Genomic DNA, 24,207 nt, shown 5'->3' with positions numbered 1-24,207 from the left:
TTAATTACGTCTTCATGAGTGACCAAAATTAGTTTTGTCCTACTAGATTCGTGATTTGGACCACTGTGCATTGGTATGATGCCTTTAATTTCATAATGTTCTATTTTCTTTAGTAGAATTTTATGATTAAAACAGTCGAAGGCTTTGAAAAGATCACACAATATTCCTCTTACTTGTAATTTTTTATTAACTGCTTCTAAGATTTTATCAGCTAAATGAAATATCACTTGCTCAGTTGATTTATTATTTCTGAATCCAAATGATAACAACCAGAGCCATCTTCAGTTATAAGCCGGAGCATGGGTAGGTTTGGCAACGCTGAGTGGAGGCAGGAGGAGGCGAAATAAAGACATGATGTTTGACGTATTGATGTACGTAAATTATTACGGAATCCGAAATGGTATTTTGAGTTTCAGAATACCGCGTAAGTACTTGCATACATCCACTTATAACTTAAAAAAATTAAAAGCATACGTGTTTTTTTATTGTTGGTACAAGGGAAAATAAATAAATACTTAAAGAAATGTTACTTGTACCAAAAGTAAATAAAATAACGACGTACTTTTGCAGTACTCTATTCCAATCAATCATTATGTGGGTAGTAAATTCACAATATTTTGCTGCTTTATGTTATTTCACCTCTGACTGAAAGGTCTAGGATATCATATATATTTTAATTTCGTGTGATTATCTGTCGTGCTTTTCTATAAATATTTCAGATGCCCAGGAAGCCAGTTTTAGTTTGAACCTCGCCAGTCACCATAACAATACTGTTATCCTAAATTATTTGTTACAAATTTTCTAAAATATAATTTTAAATAGGCCAAGGCCAAGTATAAAGATCTATGAAAAAATGAAGAAACATACCTTCAACATAATACATAACAAAACACATCATTATCTATTGAATATGTGCCAATTAGCGTAAACTCAGTGAACTTCAAATCCTGTAATTATGAAGTGAAAAGAAACTTGTTTATAACTAATTTATTATAAAAGAAATAATATTAATAAATAAACCTTGAAAACCAACAAAGTCAGTATATGCATCTACAAATTATAGGTAGTTCTGACGTATAGCACGCATTCCGAATCTTCAACAAAACTGCAACATTTATGGGATCGCAAAACAACTATTTACAATGAACTTGAAAATCAACGGTGTAACTTTATTGATATAGCAGGCGAGACCCAACAATTTGGCTAGAATTCTGATACACCACAAACCACAAGTAAAACTATAAAAATGTAGTTTATACAATATTATTTTAATATTTAGACGAATTGTCAATCACTTTGTCATTAATAATAACCATAAAAATTGCTAAAGTCTGCAACCATATTTTCATTTATTGTCTTGTTTTTATCGCCAACACACACTTAGTTTATAATACATCAACAATAATTGTTTGGTAAGACCGCGAACATAATTCCATCTACACACACTTATATTGTAACATTAATTTACATTGAAAATCGGCATTAGCATAAACACGTATTCTGGATAATAGGCCTCCATTTGACAGTTAATTACAGTGTTTCCAACGTATGGCTCCGGCTTGTAACTGAAGAAGGCTCTGTAATAACTGATTCTACCCATTGTGCACTTTGTATAGCATTCTGCTACAGAGAATGTCCTCATAAGAACAACTTCGTTAATATAGTCAACACCATTGCATGTCAGTAGTAATGTTGGTGCTGGATGATATCCATCCTTCATTCAACCAGAATGAACTACTAGCCTAAATTTCCTCATGAACACAGTAATTTACTTTGTATAAGATGGCATCATCTGCAGAATTATATAAACTCTCTTTATTGTGTTTTTGGCTTGCAGACGAGCAGAATTGGCACAACTTAGTAGATCAGCAGCTGACAAGACAGACATCCTTTTTATTGATGGTCTTGTGAAGAGAGAGTGCAATGGTGACCGCTTGTCTTCTCTGTGGGAGCGAGATGGCGGCACTGGACTGTATCCTCCTCCCTCAATTCAATCTCTTTTGCGCACATACCTTCTTGATGGGATCCCCCTTCATGTGAAACACTGTATTGTGATTTACGTGTTCCTCGACTTGACAGTGCAGCTGGAGTCCCGCAGGTGGGCAAATGATCTGTAAGATACACATAATTTACATATCTGTGCAGCAACATTAAAAATTCTCGCCCATTTCTAACTCCTCTGAGCATGTACAACAAATTGACGTAGAAACTTAATTTCGCAGTGTGTTGGAACTTTGTTCTTTGGAGAAGTTTAATGTGTGCATGATAATTCAGATTTTCACATTAATTAAGTTTGTAATGTAAGTGCAAATTTCTACAGTAGATTATCTGTAGTTGATTATTACTTTGTGTTTTCATTTTCAAACATGTACCCTGCATAGCCTTTAGTTAAGATTTTGGTCAAGTCACTTCCTTGAGTATAGTTATTTCATTGCATTAGTTTGTTTCTGAGACGATTTGCATGTGTAAAAAACTTTGTTCGACATATGTTACAAAGGAAACTATTGTTTATTGAAATATTTGAAGATAGGATTCTGTCTTACGTCCCACACTTTTTCTAGTTTAAAATGTTTAAATTTAGGAGGACTGTTAACCAGAAATATTTGAAGATAGGATTCTGTCTTATGCCCCACACTTTTTCTAGTTTAAAATGTTTAAATTTAAGAGCACTGTTAGCCAAACAGCTAGAGCATCATCTTTATACATTGGTAACCTGGGTTCAGATCTCTGTGCGTCCAAGTAGAATTTGTAGTGGACAAAAATGGTTCTTGATGGTAGATTAGATTTACATAAGGCCCGACTTGGTCTGATTACCTGGTTGGGTTTTTTCCGAAGTTTTCTCCGACCGTAAGGTGAATGCCAGTAATCTATGGGGAATCCTCGGCCTCATCTCACTATCACCAATCTCATCAATGTTAAATAACCTAGTAGTTGATACAGCGTTGTTAAATAACAAACTGAAAAAAAATTTTACACAAGGTCTTCCATTTTTCCTATCAGAATTCCACCACTGCGCCATTAATCATCATTACTGTAACAAATTTAACCAACTTTGTGCAGTTTGTATCAAATAGTTTAGACTGTAAATTGCAAGTTGATACTATCTATACTGACATGACTAAAGCATTTGACAAGATTAATCACAATCTTCTCTTGTCTAAATTAAATAATTATGGTTTCTCATAACAAATGTTAAAATTAATGACATCATATTTAATAAATAGACAGCAATATGTTAAATACCATCAATGCGAGTCATATATTTACACTGCTGATTCTGGAGTACCTCAAGGCTCAAATCTTGGCCCACTATTATTCTTGATTTATATTAATGATTTGCCTAAAGTAATTAAATATTCAAAATGTTTACTTTATGCTGATGATCTAAAGATATTCAAATCAATACAAAATACGTCTGATCTAGAATTACTACAAATTGATATCAACAATATTTATCAATGGCTTTTAAATAATGGGTTAAACTTTAATACAAAAAAATGCTGTTATATGACTTATACAAGGACTACATCTTATTTAAGAAGTAATTATACATTGAACGGTGAACCATTACAACGAATATATTGTGTAAAAGATCTCGGCGTAACCATTAATCATAATTTGACTTTTCATAATCACATATTTAATATAACAAATAATGCTTTCAAAAATCTGGGTTTTATTATTAGAAATTCAAAAACTCTACAGAACACTTCGACATTGACACTTCTTTTTAATTGTCATGTTCGCGCTAAATTGGAATATGCCTCTGTAATTTGGTCACCCACTTGCAAATCACATCGTAATCAAATTGAAAAAATTCAAAAACGATTCTCTAGATATCTGTATTTTAGAAGATATCATTGTTCTGCACTCCATAACAAAATTGCGTACAACAATCTACTTGCTGAATTTAATTTAATGTCTCTTGCCAGTCGTAGATTACTTGCTGAGCAACTTTTATTATATAAAATATTCAACGGTCTACTGGATAATAGCGAAATATTATCACAAATCCAGATTAACGCTAGAACATCACATTTAAGAAATCGTCAATTGTTATATTATAAAAAACCAAACACTTCAGCACATAAAAATTCACCATTGTTAAAAAGTGTTCAAATTTCAATGAAATATGTAAAACATGGGATCTAGATTTCTGCATTTCTTACACGGAATACAAACATTTTCTTATCAATATACTGAAGGTTGTTGATTTTATATAATATTGCTATTTGTTACTCTGTAATTTACCAATTATAACTACATTTTACATTTTTGGCTATGATATCTATATTTAACCATTTTTCATGTATTTTATTTTGTATTTTTCATTTGTATCTATATCTGTATCTCTTATCTAGGTAGTATCTATTTGTCTGTTCTTTTTTTTTTCTTTCCTTTTCTCATTTTCCATTTTAATTTGTATTTCCACTTGTATCTGTTTCATCTCTTTTTTTTTTTTTTTCCATGTTATGTATGTTTTTTATTTTTTGTAAACGAATATCTGTACTGTCTATTATAATTGGGGCTTGCCCTGTTATAGGCATAAATAAATAAATAAAAATAAATAAATAAATAAATTAGGGGCCACAGTTTTCTCCATTAACGATAAATGCAATAAATAGTGGATTAAAGGGGAAATTGGTTTTGTTTGGGAAGGTGTATGTGATAATAGTGAGTAAATCGATATTTTTTCACGGAAAAGATTTTTTGCAGAAAGAAAACGCGAAATTATCCTGATAATCACATATTATTTTCTTGGCATTGAAAAATGTGTCCATTCTTCCTTAGCAAGTGGAAACTGGAATTGAAAACAAAAGGTTTTAACAGAATATCTCCTTTTACCAAACAGTTCAAAGATCAATAACACTTACCAGGTACTTTGATGACAGGGAGTGAGATATGTGGGATTTCGTAGTTTTGAAACAAATCTTTTCCAAATGTCAGTTGTGAAAGTGGGTCGCACCATTACAGTTATAGTGCATAGTAGTGGGAGAAGGAGGGAAAGTGAGTTTGTGAGTGAGGTATTTTATGTATCCCAGACGAGTATACTAGAATGCAGATTTTGTAATGTGAGGTAGATAGGGAGAAACATAGTACTGTGTCCAAATACTGTTTCAAGAATAAATAAAATCTGGAACTAAAGAATAAAATTTTGGCTCTAAAAAGACCAATGTCAATTGAAGATTCATTTGATCACCATAAAAAAGTCAAAGAAGAGAAAACCAACTTTGTGATAAATATGGCAAAAATACTCAAGTGTAAATATTCATTTGAAAAGATTGGTGATCTAGCAGTTAGAAGTTGGCATCAAAAATATGTCCCAGGGAGTGTTTTTTTTTTTTTTAGTGTGGCTATATAACATTCTAATATTCCTTCTGTTTCAACATAAAAGATGTTTCCTCAGTTACATGGAATAGTGATATTATAATTAAGTCACAATAAAACGTTAATATTTTATAGCGAATTTTTTTCAAAGAAAATGCGAAATTTCGTCTTCTCTGATCATCATCATCATCATCATCATCATCATCAATCATGCAGTGCTATGCAGTCTGCCTCCTATGGTGTACTGAGTGCAATGCCTGTAGCAGCAAAAATAACTACAGCTTTGACACATTGCTAATAGATGGGACACTTTGGTGAATAATGCAGCAAAATCATCTACCTTTCATTGGACCAAAAAAAAAAAAATAATAATAATAATTCTGCCTTGACTTTCGTAGCTAAGAGATGTTAGGAGGAGTTCGTTCTTCTGTCAGTAGGACTGTACAGAAGAACTACATCCATATGCATGTTGTTGTGAGTGATGTGAGAAGGAAAATTTTCTGTGATTGCTTTCTTCACTCCCTTACTTACTACAATTTCAAGAACTGCATATGTATTGCTCACTGATTATTCTTATTAGCCACCAGCTCATAAAACGTAAGTTGTAAGTCATCTGATCTTTGATGGTGGTGTCAATACTGGCTCCAAAACAGCGCCATTGTCATGTTTGCTTTGCCATAATATTCATATTAAGAAATAAGTGCTGACGAATTTAATATTCTAAGAACTTTACTGATCTAATCTTAATTGTCACAACTCTATTTGCTTCACATGGAGCTGATATGTGCTTATCATTTAAAATAATTAGTTAATTGTTGGGCTGAGGAAAAATTAATTTGATGTGTGGTTTGTGTTTCCCTGACTTCATTATATCTGCAGACTTACCACTTTATTTCTTACAACACTTTCACAGCTCAGACAGTTACCCATACTCATAGTAAGTGTGCAAAGTTCTGCGTTATATTGAAACAGACACTTGTAAATCCTGAGCATTGTGAGTTGTGTGTTTACGGTTTTTGTATGATTATGTAATAAAAAAAAGGTGTTGTGTAAATGATGGCTATTTGAGCAGCAATTAGTTATCAGGATGAGGAGTGAGTGGTAATAATAATTATATTAGTGCAGTTATAAAACTTGGCAAAATTAGTAAGCTAAAAAAAATTGCTTAGTAAGCAAAATTTATACTATAACTAGCTATATCCATACCTTTTTTTTTGTCCAATGGTATTTGCCTTGATTCTATGAGCGGACTCATAGATATCACTATTGCCGAGAAACTTAAACCACAGTCTATCCAAAGTACACCACAGGTAGTGAGTCCACATTACACTCATAATGAATGAGCACTCGGATAAAAACCCTAAGTTACCTGGACTACAGGTTTGCCCAACACAATTTATAAATTCAGGGCAGAATGGGATTTGAATCTGGGCTCCCTGGCTTATAACTCCAGTACTTTAGCATTGAGCCACTGTGGCAGTATCCAGTACATTTATAAATTTACTGTATAAAATTTAACAAAATAAAATGGTTAAACTTCGCTAAATTCAGTAAGCCAAAATAAATTACTCAGTGAGGGGAAAATAAATTTTCCGAAAATTTTATAGATAGCAGAGCTAAGTAAGTGTTAATTCCTCCCTTTCCTTCCCCACCACCCAAGCAGGTAGTACTGTCCAGATCTGACGAGATGATCCCATAGCTGAACTATGGTTGAATATTCTAGAGACGGGAAGATGGAGCAGAGGGGAGGCGGGAAGCCGATTAGGTTAGCTAGCGATAATGAGTAACCAATAGGAAGCTCTCTAACCACGTGTGTCTGCTGAAATCCCCAGCATTCTCTCTGCATGCCCCACCTTACTGTGGATCAACTTATTGGCTGTCCACAGTAATTTTGAACTTTCTTGGCTAAACCTACAGTCTTATTACAAGATATATTATTATAACTTGGTATCGACTGTATTATGATGTAATTGTTATTTCTTTAACTGTATTTAGTCAGTGGTGTGTTTCATCACAAAATAATAATAATCATTGCTGCATTCATAATGCAGTAAAGTTTTCATAGTTGATTTCAAGTATGTGAGAATTCAGAACTTGTATTTAATTATATTGTTTAGGACAAAAGCAGCATATGTTGCTAGAAGTTCAGCATCCAAGCTTAATGTTGAACTTGATGGAACATCGTATTTTTTGTTAAGTGTGGGATATAATTGACTTTTCTAACAAACTCTAACCAAAATTGGGTACTTGATAATAGATTCCTTGGTACTTAAATGTATTATTTCTTTTAGGTACACAGCTACTAATAACCAGTTCATCAAGTTCCCTTCTGCATTCCGCCTTACCCCCAGCTTCATCAAGATCACGCAGGCTCTATATCTGTTGGACCATCAAGACTATTCAGTGAGTTATAAAAACTATGTTCATTAATTTACATATACAGATGAGTCTTCATTTATTATTAGTTCAATAAATAACTCCTCCTGTGCATATAGGCTGCTATAGACATGCTGCTAGATCCACTTGTATCAATGGACGACTTGAAGCCATGGCAACATCAGTGCATCATTCGTGCTTTCTTGTACCAAGGCCAACACCAGATGGCTCTCAAATATATCCGTGTCCAACAGCCTCCATTGAAAGATATAGAGGACATTAGGTTAGTATAATATTAAACATTAAATGTACACACTGGTGTGTCTTACTATAGCATATTTGTTATGGATGGAAGATCAATTACAAGTGGAACTTTGGTGTGTGGCCTGGGATTCTGGAAGTGTTTCTATTCAAGTTAAGGTACTATTATTGATTTTCCCAGCATTCTTCAAATTGCAAAAATTTTCAGAACAAATTGTTCCTTTCATTTAAGCTTAATGTATAAAATGTGATATGTTTTATCAGTCCTTTTTATGCTGTTTCAGATTGAATTTAACAGTATTGCTTGTAAATGGTTTGATTCATGAGGCATTTCAGTATCAGCGGCAATATTGCAACGAACAGAACTCAAGAGATCTTCTTCAGCACTTTTTTAGTGGTAAGTTATTGATACATGAACATACTTTACATCAGCAACTATAAATATTGTAGTACCAAGAGGAATTAAAATTGCATTATTAAATTTGCTTACTTTGTGTACCATTTTCCTTTCAGATTTTCATAAACAGTTTGACAGTCATATTTCACCTATTGCCTTGACACTTTGTAATATCAGCATTTGAGTAGTAAAAACAAAAAACATTTCTCCTTCACTTACAATGTTTCCTCCATTGCTTATTGGTTTCAAAAGTAATTGATGGAAATTAAGTATTGCAACTAATGGAAGTTTATTAATTACAACGCCTATAGAGAATTGAACATTTATTATAATAAGTGAATCTGGATCATGTTCTCCAAGACTATTGTGGTATTATCCTATAAGGACTTTAAAAAAGAATCCTCAAAACCGTCTTGTCAGAGTACCATGTTCATGAAATTAGAACTTCTATCTCCGATTATTAGGCAGAAGCTATTTTCATTTTTGAGCCTCAATTGGTTTTTTGTATTAGAATTCTGAAGTTTAGAATACCTGAATCCAGTTGTCACAGAATGCAAACTTATTACATAATAGTGTGGAGTGTGATTTTCATATTATTTCTTTTACCAGCCTGCCAACAGATGAACCAGTTGGGTGTAGTCCTCCAACTTGCTCTATCCCCAGTTGAGGAAGAAGCATTCACTCAGTTCCTGCAGGGTTGTCAGAATCCCCGTGCAGATGACATGCGTGTTATGTATTATCTTGAGCGTGCCAGGTGAGAGAAGTATCAATAGGAAACAGTGTATAAATATTGATGTTAATTACATATATCTTCATATCATTGGTTTATGCCAGTTATGTTCCGTATTAATAGAGATTTCTGTTGTATCAGATATATTCATGTCATGCAAAAGGAATTTCAGGATTTCAGTCTACTGTTATCAGCATTACTTTTGCTGCTGTTGCTGCATGTTCATTATCACATGTACAGAATAATAAAATAAATTTAATAAGCTTATGTGTAATTTATGAATATTATAATGTAACTACTGACTGGAGATTGATTATATCTAAATCATGTAAATGGACACTCTTTGTACTTACTTTTGCCTTATTCTGTTGTCTATGAGATTCTACGTCCATGGGTTCAAACCTAACCAATGATGGTGAATTTTCGAGAATATCTATTTAAAATTCTTAAAAATTCCTTTGAACAGCAGACAAACTGGAGGTTCTATGGTACAGATTTGAAGTATATAAGGCCACCTTGTCTGTAAATGGAAAGAACAAATGACAAAATTTACTACCTATTCTGTATTTACTTTATAAAAGACTGTCTTAGAAATTTGATTCTTTACAAAATAGAAAACCTTCAATAAGAAAGACATTAGTAACCAACAGTTTACTCTCCTGTTCTACTTGTTTCAGAATTGCAGAGGCAATGGAAGTGAATGACAGCATTAGGAGTTCAAAAAGTCACTTAGAATCAAATAGCTTGAAACGGAGCCGTATGGAAGATAAGCCAACTTGCATGCGGGATACAATTGTGCAAGCATATGCTAACACATTGCCATCAGTTACAAGAAAGTTGGCACTATATTGCGCACAGGAGAAGGCGGGTGTTAATAGTTGGAAGCAAGGTAAGCTGACAAATAGTTGCATCTCTTGCATTAGGTGCATTATAGTCTTTGTATCAAGTACATTGGCTTAAGAAATGTTTACATGATGTGTGAAATGTGTTGAATACTGTTGAGGAAAGATCTTGGCCAAATATAACAGTTCTCAAATTTTCGATCTAATTTTATATTTGAGAAAATGCTTGTAATAATTCGGTGGAAAACTTATTTGCAAGGGAGGAAAGAGAGAAGTGACTTGTGTAACTGCTTCAGTTTGAGGATTGTGGAACCAGAAGTGGAAACTACTCGTAACTTATTCCATCTCAGAATTATTTCCTGACAAGAAATGTCATAGTGGTAAAATTATTGTGTATAAAAGTTTGTAAATATCATTTATGCACTAGAACCCTGATTTTAGGTGACCTCTATTTAACATTTTTCCGAATTTAACATTAAGCTTTTATGGTCCCAATAATTATTACATACATTTAATGTATTTTTACATTCGATGTAATGTTGTTCTCTTTGCTGTGAAACCCACATTTTACAGGCCCCCCCCCCCCGACTAATGCAAAAATCAATGCATTTCGATTCAATGTGTAAAATTACATTTAATGGAGTGAGTCATGTGATGCCCACTCCCTCCCCACGTCAACACAAAGCTGCATGCGTTTTTGTGTGCTAAATTCCCATGTCTTGTGAGCAGAATAACACACAGCAGAACAGAACACAAACCATCTGCTAATTCCTGCCCTTTGTAAGAACCATCATAACTTACAGCATCAGTCACTTGTCGTTGTGCTCACTGAAGTGCGTGGTGTCTGTATTAGAGATGGAATTGTTTTCACTTTTACAGTACATACCACTAGAAAACAGTGGGCTCGAAAAGGAAAACACTTTCTCTCGCAGGAAAAGTTAATTTAATTTGCGAAATGGAAAAAAAATCCAAATGCGATGATATCGAAGATGGTGAGAAAAAGACTTGATTGGCATCTAGCTTTCCCTTAATGTTTTCCTTTCTTTCTCCCCCTTTTTTGTGTGTGTTCAGTATTATCCATAATTTACTAATGGTTTTTTTTTTTTTTTTTTTGCAATTGGAATTTTTGCAGAAGTATTCAAATTTTTTTAAACAAACATAGTAAATCCTATTTAGGTTAATTATTATGTGTCCCCAGAAAAGGTTAAATAGAGGTTTATACTCTCTATATATTAATTTGATTTATTTTAAGAATGATATATACTTACAAATTTATATAAAATTATAATTATTTTAGAACTCCTATTGTGGTTCGGTGCTAGCAATTGGGTTTCTAAGTCTGGAGGCTGGTTAAGCTGCAGCTCCACCTTGAATTTATAACTTGTATAGAGCAAGTCCATTGTCCTGGCAACACAGGGGCTTTCTCCATTTACGCCATTTTCTCTGTGATATCTCAACAATTCTCCATCATCATTATTCATTATGAGTGTAATGTAGATCCATTACCTGTGGTGCACTTTGGATAGTTTTTGGCAAACTAAGTAGTCTACGATTCTCAGCCCAACATCTATGAGTCCACTTAAAAAGTCGAGCCGAATAACAGGAAGTTAAAGACCCTGTTATTTTGGGGAGGAGGGAATCATTATTTTATTGTAACATTACCTATTCTGTGGAACATTAAAATTCATATAATTTAATCTCAAAGAAAATTGCTTTATGGGGGGAATTATTTACAAAAAAAAAAAAAAAAAAAAAAAAAAAATGGGATCAGCAGGGACCACATTTTACAATAGAAAGAAGATATTGTAAGATTTGTAATTTGTTTTCAACACAATTGTCTGACAAGTCATTTGCACTGTATCACTGAACTCTGTTTTGTTAAGGAAAATAGACATAGGAAATTGACATAAAAAGTCGATGTCATTTGGTAGAGAGAAAAGGGTTAAAAGTATGAAAACAATATTTTATGACATAAATTTTAAAGAAGATATTAAACAAGTCTCTTCCCCTCATGTTCATATTGTCCATGAAATAGTTGTAGTTGAAAGTTGTTCAAATAAAATGCAATGTGGAAGCCCTTTATGTGTACCTTTTTTTTTCCCCCCCACCCATAGTTTCACGGCCAACACCAATGTCTGTGGCTGTTCATCGCGGTGAGTTGCAACCAGTTCGCTATCGTTCATCTTTAATCCAGGCCACCTTGGAGAAAGCACGGGAGACTTGGAGTCAGACAGTTCAGCCCCCTGCTCCACCAAGCACACCAGCAAAGAGGGATCGCTCAAGTATGGAGAAGTCTTCAGTAGAAATGACTCCATTTCTTTGCACACCTCGGTCTGCTTCAGAGTCTTGTGGTGCTACTAGGTATTGTGGTGATTTTTGTTTCTTAAATTTGCGTATTTTTATTTGTTTGTTTATCTATTTATTTATTTATTTAATTATTTATTTATTTACTTACTTATTTATTATTGATGGCAAAATAATAGAACAGGTATCACATTTCACATGTACTTGGAAAAGCTAATATCTAGAGCAGTGGTCGGAATTTCTTGACTCTCGAGTCAACTCCTTGATACACAAGCAAGGCAGAGGAGTAAGGCATTATCTCCCTCTCCTTAGCTATCACTTGTTCATTCAATGTTAAGCAGTTTGGGTATCCTTCCCCTCCTACCGTCCTCTTTGCTTTGTATTGCAGATTGCATTTTATATGACGTAGTCTTTGCCATCCACTGATCTAGAGGCATGAAAACATCACATTTGCGAAAAATGCTTTAAAAATAAGCATACTTTTTTTCTTCTTTCCAACTCTCTTTACATTTCATCACAAATACAACCCTTTGAAGCAAATTTCATTATTGTGAATTAATGCTATAAATGGATATTTATTACCGCAACAAACTGTATTTTTCAGCAAAGTACAAGCAATTTTGAAGAATGTTTAACCTTATTTTCAGTTTGAATATATTTTTCATATTTTATTTCTTTCTCAAGACATGGTCTGGAAATTCGTTCTTGTGTAGTCTGGCATACTGTGAACTGTGCATGTGCAATATTCGTCTTTGGTTTCATTTGCTACAGAGCATATAGACCAGAGAGTATAACTCTGTACTGTGATACTCTGACATGGCCATGATAATTATCATCTTTGGGCAGGAGTGAAGGATGACACCAGCTGTTTGTAATAGCTCAATTGTTGATTTTTAAATGACAGTAATTGTCAATTGCAATTGAATTTGAACATATATATATATATATATATATTGTTCATACAGTATTATATTGTTATAGCAAAATTGGTCGTCCACAGTGTATGTAACTATGCATATGTCCCCCCCCCCCACTGTTTTTGTTTGCATTTGCCTTTTTTTTTTACTATAGTTATTTAACTGAACTTTGTAACATTGATCAGGTATGCACACTATCACTTAGGCTGTATATCTTATTTTCATTTGTCTCAGATACATAAAATAGCAAAACAGGATTTAGCTAATGTTAGTTCTTCAAATAATTAATGCTGTAAAATCCTACTTCTAATACATTTTTTGCTATAAATACGAAAAAATGGCAAAAAAGAAATACTGTAACCATAAAATTACAGAAATACAACAAACTAAATGAAATGATTAAATGATATTTCGGTAAAAAAAAGTTACACAATAAATATTTATTTAACAAACAAGGAATACTGGACGAAATATGTACAAGAGTTAAATGAGACATGCAGTCGTCCAGATAACTTAGCTATAGATGATGAAGCATACGTATCAGAAGAAGATTTTCTGTTTTAAGGGAAAAAAGTTGAGCTAGCGCTTCGAGAAATGAAAAATGGGAAAGCAACAGGAGTTGATGGAATCTCCATTAAATTAGTGAAATGCTTGGGTGAAAACAGGAAGGAAATTATATCATTAGGCAACGAAATATATGAGAAATGCGAATGGCCTGAAGATTTTACGGAGACAGTGTTGCTGCCAATACCGAAGAAGCCAAGAAATGTAACGAGTTCAAGACTATGCACCTGATATCATACTCGACGAAGATTCTCCTGCGAATACTGAATCGATGTTTATATTCTAAGATAGGACAGTTGGAAGAAGAACAGTTTGGTTTCAGGAAAGGAAAAGGTATGAGCAATGCAGTTGAACTGCTGCGAACAATTGACGAAAAATACCTAGAGAATAATAAAGAAGTGTATGCAGTATTTGTGGACTTAGAAAAGGCGTTTGACAGAGCAGATTGGAATAAACTGATGAGATCCTAAAGAAAATTGGTGTGGATTGGAAAGAGAGGAGGCTGTTCAGTAATCTTTATATGAAACGACGAGTCAAAGTCAGGATAGGAGAAGAAATGTCAAAAGGAAGTGAAATAGGGAGAGGAGTACGTCATGGATGCACTTTATCACGTACTCTGTTCAACATCTACTTGGAGGATCTAGTGAAGAACTGTTTTCAGAACATGGGAGGAGTGATATTAGGAGAAAGAAGTATAAATTGCATAAGATTTGCTGATGATATGGCATTGTGAGTTGAAGAAGAGATTATACTAAGAGATATGCTATTGGAGCTAAATGACAGCTGTGAGCAGTATGGTACAAAGATGACTGCTAACAAGACGAAGACCATGATCATAGGAAGAAAAATAAAGAAAGTAAACTTACGAACTCTAAATGAGGCAATAGAGCAAGTGGACAGCTTCAGATACTTAGGGTGTACTATAAGCAATAACATGAGCTTCTGCCAGGAAGTCAAAAGGATAATAGCAATAGCAAAGGAAACTTTTAATAGAAAAAGGAGCATCTTCTGCAGACCTCTGGAAATAGAACTGAGGAAGAGGCTAGTGAAGTGCTTTGTGTGGAGTGTGGCATTGTATGGGGCAGAAACATAGACATTATGACAAAGTGAAGAGAAACGACTAGAAGCATTTGAAATGTGGATATGAAGAAGAATGGAGCGTGTGAAATGGTCAGATAGAATAAGAAATGAAGCTGTGTTGGTAAGAGTGGGTGAAGAAAGAATGTTGCCGAAACTGATCAGAAAGAGAAAAAGGAATTGTCTGGGTCACTGGCTGAGAAGAAACTGCCTAACAAATGATGCACTGGAAGGAATGGTGAATGGGAAAAGAGTTGAGGACAGAAGAAGATATTAGATGATAGACGATGTTAAGATATATGAATCAGATGAGGAGACAAAGAGGAAGGCAGAAAATGGGAAAGATTGGAGAAAGCTGGGTTTGCAGTGAAAGACTTGCCCTCGGGCAGAACACTATGAATGAATAATAATTTTTCCGTCTAAAAACTTATCTTTAGACTGAAAAATTGTTAAATAAATATTTATTGTATTAGATCATAACTCATCTGAAATTGTTAGTCGAAGTAAAATTTTGATAAACAAATGTTAATTGGAATGAAATTACGGCTTTATAATATATCAAAATTGGTTCTTTATGGCAGTGAAAGTTGTGTGTTGAACAAAAGGGATGAACAAAACCTAGAGGTAGCACACATAAGATTTCAGAGACTACTTTTGGAATTTAGTAGGATGATCAACGAAATTCAGATATTCCAGAAAAACCTAAAGTGAGTTGTTATATTCCCAGGCCATTGTAATCTTGCACCTGGCAGCTTAGCGTAATGTTGATAGTGCGAAATGCGATGTTGACACAATGAAGACTTACTACACAGCAGCTGACAACTTAATGTAGAGTTTGCTATTCTGCTCTGTTAATTTAAACAGTAAGTATTACATAACTCTGTTCTTTATTGCTATCCTCTTAGGCCTAAAGTGTTTGCTTCTGCTGTATTAAATTATCTGCAGGAATATATGAACACCCATATATATGGACAAATTCCTTCCCCTACTCGTAAAATTGATCCTCACTATGTGAGTTACAATTTTTTTTAACAACATCTACAAATTATGCACATGATGGTAACACTGTGTAACATAAGCAAATCGACAACACAGCAGCGCTTTACATGGCAACATGAGCAGCTGATAGAAAATGCTAAGTTTTGATTGGTTCAGAAGGTTACCGCACAGCATTTTTCAATTTTTTCATAAGAAGGTTTGCCAAATAAATTAATGAATAAACCTATACGAATTAGACACCCATTATTTAAAATTGACAACAATGCCCTAATTGATTTACCTATCACCATCTATATAATCATCTCTATATAAAATAACCAAAGAAGAAATAGAAAAAAACAAAACCTATAAATAGTAAACTTATCCAATCGAACAAAAAAGTCATGACAACAGATCCCAAATAACAACTGTCAAGTGCAAGGTTACAATGGCCTCGGTATAGTATTACATATGATATACAACTTTAGCAGCAAATATACGGCATCTAAAGAGAATGGATCCAAATCACATACCAATATTATTTTAGAAGTGTCAACCATTAGAAAAGAGGAACATAGATTGACCATGACAGAGATGGAGAGACCAGACACTTTCAAGAGCCATAAAGGAGAATATCACTTATTTATTTTAAGTTATTGAATTCCATTTTTGTTGCCTGCAGGGATGTAACAGCAGTTGTATTCCCAACTCTCACGTATCCAAGTCCCAAATCTGATGATGAAGTTCTTGGTGGCTCTCCTGTAAAACGATTCCGGTACTCTGAGCACTATCCATCACCATTAGGGAATGTGACACCTTCAGTTCGCAAGTAAGTTGTGTTTGTCCTGAAGTAATCGAATTTCAAGTTAACTTAGGTTAAAGTAAATTGCTAAGAGACACAATATAACTTTGTGGTAGATTTAATCCTAACATGGCTATAAAACTACTAGGGCTGAGTTTTAGATTTACAACAAACAAAGTAACTCTGTCCCTGAAAGAGAGAATCCCAGACAAAATTTAATGTTTCGTAAGTAGATAATATTTAATTTCTCTGAAACAATAATTTGTAGGGTGATATAGTCTATTGTTTCATTTGTCACTTTTTATTCATATTAAAATCTATAAAAATTATCAGTATCAATTGTGTTATTCATTTAAATAAATATCCATTAATGTTTTAGCAAATGAATTGTATATTTTATGTGAATCATTCCTGAATTATTTTAAGGTACTGAATAGAAAAAAAAATCTGTTCAATAGAAAAAATCGCTATGTTTATAAAGTTGCAGCAGAAACAATTACCTGTTTTAAAATGTGCACTATTATCGGTCACAGCATCCTATAGTGGTAATGTTTGTTTCAGTGCATAGTGTAGTTTAAGGCATTGTTCATCCGTATTACTTACTCTTGGCAGTCACTATGGAACGCTGGTCAAATGAACATTGTGCATGTGTTCTTGAAACATTTTTTTAAGTGTGGCGATAGTGCTGTGACTACACAGAGTGTGTTTCGATGACACTTTAATATAGGCAGAGATGTACAGATGACAGATTTAGTCATGTCGAACCTTATGTTTGCTGTTATCTGTTCAATAGAAAAAAATCACTATGTTTATACAAGTTGCAGCAGAAACAATTACCTGTTTTAAAATGTGCACTATTATCGGTCACAGCATCCTATAGTGGTAATGTTTGTTTCAGTGCATAGTGTAGTTTAAGGCATTGTTCATCCGTATTACTTACTCTTGGCAGTCACTATGGAACGCTGGTCAAATGAACATTGTGCATGTGCTCTTGAAACATTTGTTAAGTGTGGCGATAGTGCTGTGACTACACAGAGTGTGTTTCGATGACACTTTAATATAGGCAGAGATGTACAGATGACAGATTTAGTCATGTCGAACCTTACGTTTGCAGCTTCTGGAAATTATAAATACACCCGCATTTCCTCAAAATCTGATGATGACGAATGAGGCACATTTCCATTTCGCCAGATTCCACCTTTTTTTGGGGGGGAGGCGGAGTATTTCTGAAATTTACAGTCTATGCAAACAGGCCAGCATACATCCAGGAATTGAACAACATACCTACTGAAATCGACGCATAAACACAAGAAACCCTATGTAAGGTTTTGTTCATGTTCATGCTCAAGATTGCATTGAAAACAATGATGGTTACCTGATGGACATAATTTACAAAATGTGACTCTTGTAAGAAATGGTATCAAAAGTCATGAAAACAATTTTTTTTTTCTGTCAAAATGCTCCAATGCAGAAAATTTAAAATATACTTTTGAAGGTGTACAACATGTACTTTTTAAAGTTGGCATCACATGGGGTATAAAATGCAGAAATCTTTGGTAGGGTAAAAGGACAAAACATGACATTTTGAAATTGTCATTTTATTGTCGTACAACATATTGACATCATTTGCATAAGCTGTTCAACATCCTTCAAAGTAGTCTTCTAGGATGTTCGCAGTTCGTTGCCATTGATGGGGAAGACGGAAAATACCATTGGCTGGAGCTTTGCTAATGTGTGCTACCTCATGCCGAACTGCAGTTACGAGTCTTGTGTGTTGGCAAAGTGTTTCCCACGCAATGGCTTCTTCACTTTAGGAATAATATCAAAGTCATAAGGACTAAGAGTGGGAGAATGAGGAGGATATAGCAAGACCTCCCATCCTCAATGTGTAAACATCTTTGTCTGCTGTGTGTGGTCTAGTGTTTTTCATTTAAGATTATAGCTTTTTCCAACAGTTCTGGATGTTTCTCTCATACTGCATGGCAAAGATGGTAATGCATAATACTATGCATTTACAGTTCATTCCTCATGCACTGGATGACACAAAATACCTTGACTGTCATATGCTGAAATAATCATTAACTTTGTGGGTGACAGATTTTGTCATACTTTATGTCCTCATAGTGATCTAGGATGCTGCTATTCATTGGACTAGTCGATCTGGGTGGCGCATTCAGTATAGCACTGGTCTTCTGTGCCTGAGGTTGCGGGTTTGATCCCGGCCCAGGTCGATGGCATTTAAGCGCTTAAATGTGACAGGCTCACATCACTAGATTTAGTGGCATGTAAAAACTCCTGCAGGACAAAATTCCAGTACACCGGCGATGCTGATACAACCTCGGCGTTTGCGAGTGTCGTAGAATAAAACATAATTTAAATTTAAATTTCATTGGACTGTTGCTTCAATTTGAGTGATATGCTTGTTCCTATGTTTCATGAATTGCAATGATGCGGTTCAGCATGCTGTTTCCTTCACATTGAAATCTTTCCAGATTGATAAGACATGTCTCATATCGTATCCACTTCTGTACCTCAGTTAAGTGATGTGGCACCCACTTGGCAGCAATCTTCCGCAAATTTAAGTCCTGCTGTAGAATTCGGAATATTGACAATGCAGGAATACCTGTATGGTGGGCTAATTCCATCACAGTCTAGCGCCTGTCTTCCATTAGGCACTGCTCGACCACAGCCACCGATACATCTTTGTGAGCTGACACAGAACGTCCACTGCGAGGCAGATCGATAGTTAACTGTCTTTTCAGTTTGAAAGCCTCTACCCACCTTGCCACTGTATGATAGGGTATAGCACAATTGCCCAATTCTTCCCGTAGCTCTGTATAACATTCTCTTGCATTGCAGGTATCTTGAATGGATGAATGCTGTTCAACTTTAGTTACTTTCATTATGCACTGCTGTGATCAGATGACTGACATAGGGAACTTGATCACGTCTAAGATCGGTGCTCTCATACTCATCTGATGACAACATTAAGAAGTTCATGTGACTTTCAAATGTATACTGTATATTAAATTTTCTGCATTGGCACATTTTCGGGAAATAAAAAAGTAATTGCCATGACTTATGAATCAACTGTCATATATAGCCACTTTTTTTGTCACGAGTGCTGAAAACGTGTATTTCTAGGAAAATCTCGTAACCTAGCATTTGCAGCATTATAGTACTTTATAAGGGTGTAACTAAAATCAATACCCAAACTTCTAGGGATGATAGAAGAGACCAAAACAAACGTTTTTTGTTAAATGACTCTGGGTTTGAAACTAATTATTGAATGACAAAACCAGAAATTGTAAAGAATAAACATACTACAGTTGTAACGTTACTTACGACACTCATGCTTCAAAACCATTTCAGTTTGTAATCCTTTACAAAAACTGTTCAAAAGTGCAGCCTACTGCTTCAATTCAAACTCTGCAATGATGTGTCATTGTCTGTCATACATGTTCAAAGATTCCAGGCATGTGCTATAGAGCGTCAGCAGCTGTAAGCACCCGAGCAACAAGCTCTTCCTCCAATTCGATTCGAGTCTCGTACACCAGGCTCTTCAAGTGCCCCCATACACAAAATTCAAGTTAGGTGAGGTCGGGAGAACGAGAAGGTCATCCATTGGGCCCACTGTGGCCAATCCACTGTTCACCAAATCTGCAGTTGAAATGTTCTCGGACTGAGAAGTTGCACCATCATGTTGAAACCACAATCAAGAGGAACGTCTTAGACGAAGTGAATTGTTCCATCTCTCTACTCTCAATGAACAGTAATGTACTGCATTGTCACAGCACAAACATTGCACTCTGACGTCATGGTGTGTTTACTAATTAATGTAAATATTGATGGTTTTGAAGCATGAGTGTCATAAGTAATGTTACAACTGTAGTCCTTATTCCTTACAGTACAGTAGAGTTTCTGGTTTTGTCATTAGTTTCAGACCCATGGTCATTTAACAAAAAACGTTTGTTCTTGTTTCTTCTATCATCCCTAGAAGTTTGGGTATTGAATTTAGTTACATTCTGTATCTACTCATTGTTATAATTATAATACATCTTGCATTTATTTCAAGTTTATTTAATTTCTTATATAATAATAAGAAATTAAAGCTAACAAAGGAACAGTTAATGAACTCACGTGAATACTTCCCCTCACAATCCAGATCTCAGTTGTTCTTCAAACTATCAGATAATATCCTATGTAATTTCTACAAAATAAACAAAGAAGAAATACCAATCTATATCACAGACACAGTCATTCCTAAAACTCCAGTTGTGAACGAAATTCACAATTCTGGATAATTTCAGAACATAGCATACCAATTTCAGGAATTCATTCCAAAAGTGATCTTCCATACATTCTTAAGTTAGATGCCATGGAACTAATCTGCAGCACATAAAAGGATCACCTTTAAATTTACACAGATGGATCTCTAAACCCTGATGATGGGACATCAGGAGCAGGGCATTATATTCCAAAATATCAAGAAAGTTACTTCATACCATGTTTATCCTCCTCCAGTCTTGACACTGAATTGTTAGCTATTGATGCTGCTCTTCAGTGTGTTACTCAAATTTTTTAAATATCTATTTGCATACTTACTGACTCCAACGGGGCTATATTTAATATAATCAAATATGTACCAAATCTATACACACATAGAATTATTCCAATTCAGAAACAACTAAGTAAACTAAAAAAAAACTCCAAAAGAAAATAACATTTCAATGGATATCTAGTCATTGTGGTATACCTGGAAACGAAAAAGTTGATTACAGTGCAAAACAGGCAACATATTTGCAACCAAGACCTCTTCAAGTGATATCTCTGTCCAATGCCTTTGCTTCAGTACGGTCTCATTTTATAAACTATGGATCAACAATTGGCTCTCTTCTGACAAAGGAAAAATTTTACAGTCCGTTCAAAAGAAACCAAATGACCTGGAAATGTACAAAAACTTGCCCAGACATGTTCAGACATTTTTAAGAAGAGCCAGAACAGGTCACATTGTCACACAATTGTACCTACACCGATTTCACATTTCTGATAATCCTACTTGTCTGTAGTGTAATAATCATGGTGAAGATCTGGAACACATTCTTCTATACTGTCCATCCATAAACCACAAATAAGTAAATTAAAATCATCAGTACCAATTGCAGAAGACACAGCCCTGCAGTATATATTGACTACACCCCAACTCGACTACTAGCAACAGGTATCTACAGTATAATGAACAGCAATCGAAATACCCATAATTTCTCATGAAAAAGAACTGAAAAAACTACAGTGGACTATAATGGACTTTATACCTGGATACAATAAGAAGATTGATCATGAACCAAGAAATATTAATAATTACATTTTTAACATCACTTTTCTTTCAATTGCGCTTAGACCTTGAAAGTCTTGAAGTTGGACTGAAATAAGGTTAAAAACGACAAAATTCCTGTGCATTGGACACTTGGACGATAATCGTCTCCCCTTCTGCTATAATATATTCTACACAATTCCACCACCTTTTTTTCCAGAAGAAAAGCACACTGTGTATATGTATATCTGTATGTGCGTGCGTGCGTGCGTGCATGTGTGTGTGTGTGTGTGTGTGTGTGTGTGTTTTTTTTATTTCAGGGAGTTATTCTTGGAGATATTTGAAACAAAATATGTTAATACAATTTTGCTCGATTTTGTTCCCTTTCCGAGATAAAAATGATTTTATATGGAACATTTCATAGCGTGTTTTGAGAAACCCGTTAATTGAATTCCCAATATGCTCAGTCAATTTAAGAGACTAGTGTCTTATGATAATAAATGATTGAAAGAATTATAGTTTTGTCCTTTAAATGTGCAGAAATTCGATCTGAACAAAAAAAATGTCACCTTGTAAAATTCCTTTACAGAACGAAAAATTACATTTGTTCATATCAGATTTCTGCATATTTAAAGGACAAAACTATAATTCTTTCATTCAACTGTTGTCATAATACACTATTCTTTCAAATTGACTGAGAATATTGGGAATTAATGTGCCCTATGAAATGTGTCCTATAAAACCATTTTTATATCAAAAGGGAAGCAAAAACAAGCAAATTTGTATTAAACATTTTTGTTTAAAATATCTCAAAGAATAACCCCCTGAAATTAATGACATTACTTATGGTTTACCATGCATGCTTGTGTTTTTTTTTTCTAATTCCTTAAAAAATGTTAAATTCATATGCCTGCACACATATCTATCAAAAGTTTCATTGTCCCATTCAGAGAAGCATAAGTTTGTTAGTGAATAACTACGAAATGGGAAAAACGTTTGTTTGAGGCAACGTTTGTGTATTTTTTTTTTTTTTTTTTTGGGGAGCGAGTGGCACTACGACCCAACACTGCGACCTTTCAAGATCTATTACTCTAACCCTCAAACTAGGCACATTCCCATATCCACACCAGCTGACTACACCAAGGTTCACAGTGTACCCAGGTTTTGATCAAGCATTCCCAAACGTCCCTAGACCAGACCCTTTTGTGTGTCGCCAGCTGGCATTTGGGGAATGCTATGGAATGATGACGGAATGGAGAGATGTTGACAGATTGATGTTGATGCCTAATATGAAGAAAAATCCCAACTGCGTTATTGTCTGCCACAAGTATCACTATAGATTTTTCAATGAAAAATTCAAGGCCTGATCGGGACTCGAATCTGGACTGCCTGCATGACAGACTGACGGTTTAATTACTCAGCCACAGCAGGAGACTACCCATATATATATATATATATATATATATATATATATATATATATATACACAATTCATTTCAGAATGAATAATTAATACAGAAGTACATATAACTTAGAAATGAAAATTAGACACAGTTAATACCATAAATTATTATGTCTATACAAATTAATGCAATTACAATCAACCATATAAAAACATACTTCATCACTTTCATATATACAATGACAGTGTTCTTTATAAGAAATATCAGATATTTCCATTTTCTTGACTAGTTTATTTCTTAATGCCTCCTTTTGTTACTACTTCATAAAATTTGCTTAACATTTTGTCAGATATTTGTTCCGTAGTTTTTTGGTTCTGACAAGTTTGTCAATTTTTTAAACCGAAATTTCCAGATCCCTTGCTAATGTTACATGTGTTCTTGAAAATGTTTTCACTGTCTGCACTACTTCTAGCATAAGCTTATTTCACATAATTCGTCATATTATGTCAGAACAGTTATATTAATCAAAGTAAAGGAATGGTTTAAATTGCGGTAAATTTGAAATTTTTGTATTGTAAATAATGGATAAAAAATGCATTGTGAACGCAAAGAGTCAAAGAGCTCGAAAAACATTACAAGTGACCAGGAAATGTAAATTACGAGACGGTAAAATGCAATATCGAAGCATTTTTCATTTCATTTTATGAAACGGCAGCTGTGGAGCTCTGTTGTGCCTTGTAGCCCAGAATACAATGTATGTTGGTATGTATAGCTCGCGCAAGAAACAGTTACCAAAAAGCAATGGTGGCATTGCTGTCTGTTTTAATGTGTGTATGTAGGCACACCGTGGGGGCGAGAGGTATGGGGCGATGGAAGTACTCTCTCTTCCAAGAAGATGGACAAATGAAGACGTC

General features: G+C 34.4%; 1 protein-coding gene across 4 annotated transcripts in view; it reads left to right on the top strand.

Annotated features, from left to right (window-relative positions):
• Window positions 1-24,207, top strand: part of Elys (AT hook containing transcription factor 1 homolog) — a 225,577-nt gene that overhangs the window by 96,766 nt on the left and 104,604 nt on the right. For all 4 annotated transcript variants that reach the window (XM_069843302.1, XM_069843303.1, XM_069843304.1 and 1 more), the window contains exons 14-21: window positions 1,838-2,098; window positions 7,620-7,731; window positions 7,824-7,987; window positions 8,250-8,362; window positions 8,972-9,116; window positions 9,770-9,981; window positions 12,049-12,295; window positions 16,457-16,603. In XM_069843302.1, the coding sequence (XP_069699403.1) occupies window positions 1,838-2,098; window positions 7,620-7,731; window positions 7,824-7,987; window positions 8,250-8,362; window positions 8,972-9,116; window positions 9,770-9,981; window positions 12,049-12,295; window positions 16,457-16,603 (1,401 nt within the window). The remainder of the gene's footprint in view (window positions 1-1,837; window positions 2,099-7,619; window positions 7,732-7,823; window positions 7,988-8,249; window positions 8,363-8,971; window positions 9,117-9,769; window positions 9,982-12,048; window positions 12,296-16,456; window positions 16,604-24,207) is intronic.

This window comes from Periplaneta americana, chromosome 13 (genome assembly GCF_040183065.1).
Source record: "Periplaneta americana isolate PAMFEO1 chromosome 13, P.americana_PAMFEO1_priV1, whole genome shotgun sequence".
Classification (NCBI taxonomy): Eukaryota; Metazoa; Arthropoda; class Insecta; order Blattodea; family Blattidae; genus Periplaneta; species Periplaneta americana.
The sequence above is the reverse complement of the archived record's forward strand: the minus strand, read 5'-3'. Positions and strand labels throughout refer to the sequence as shown.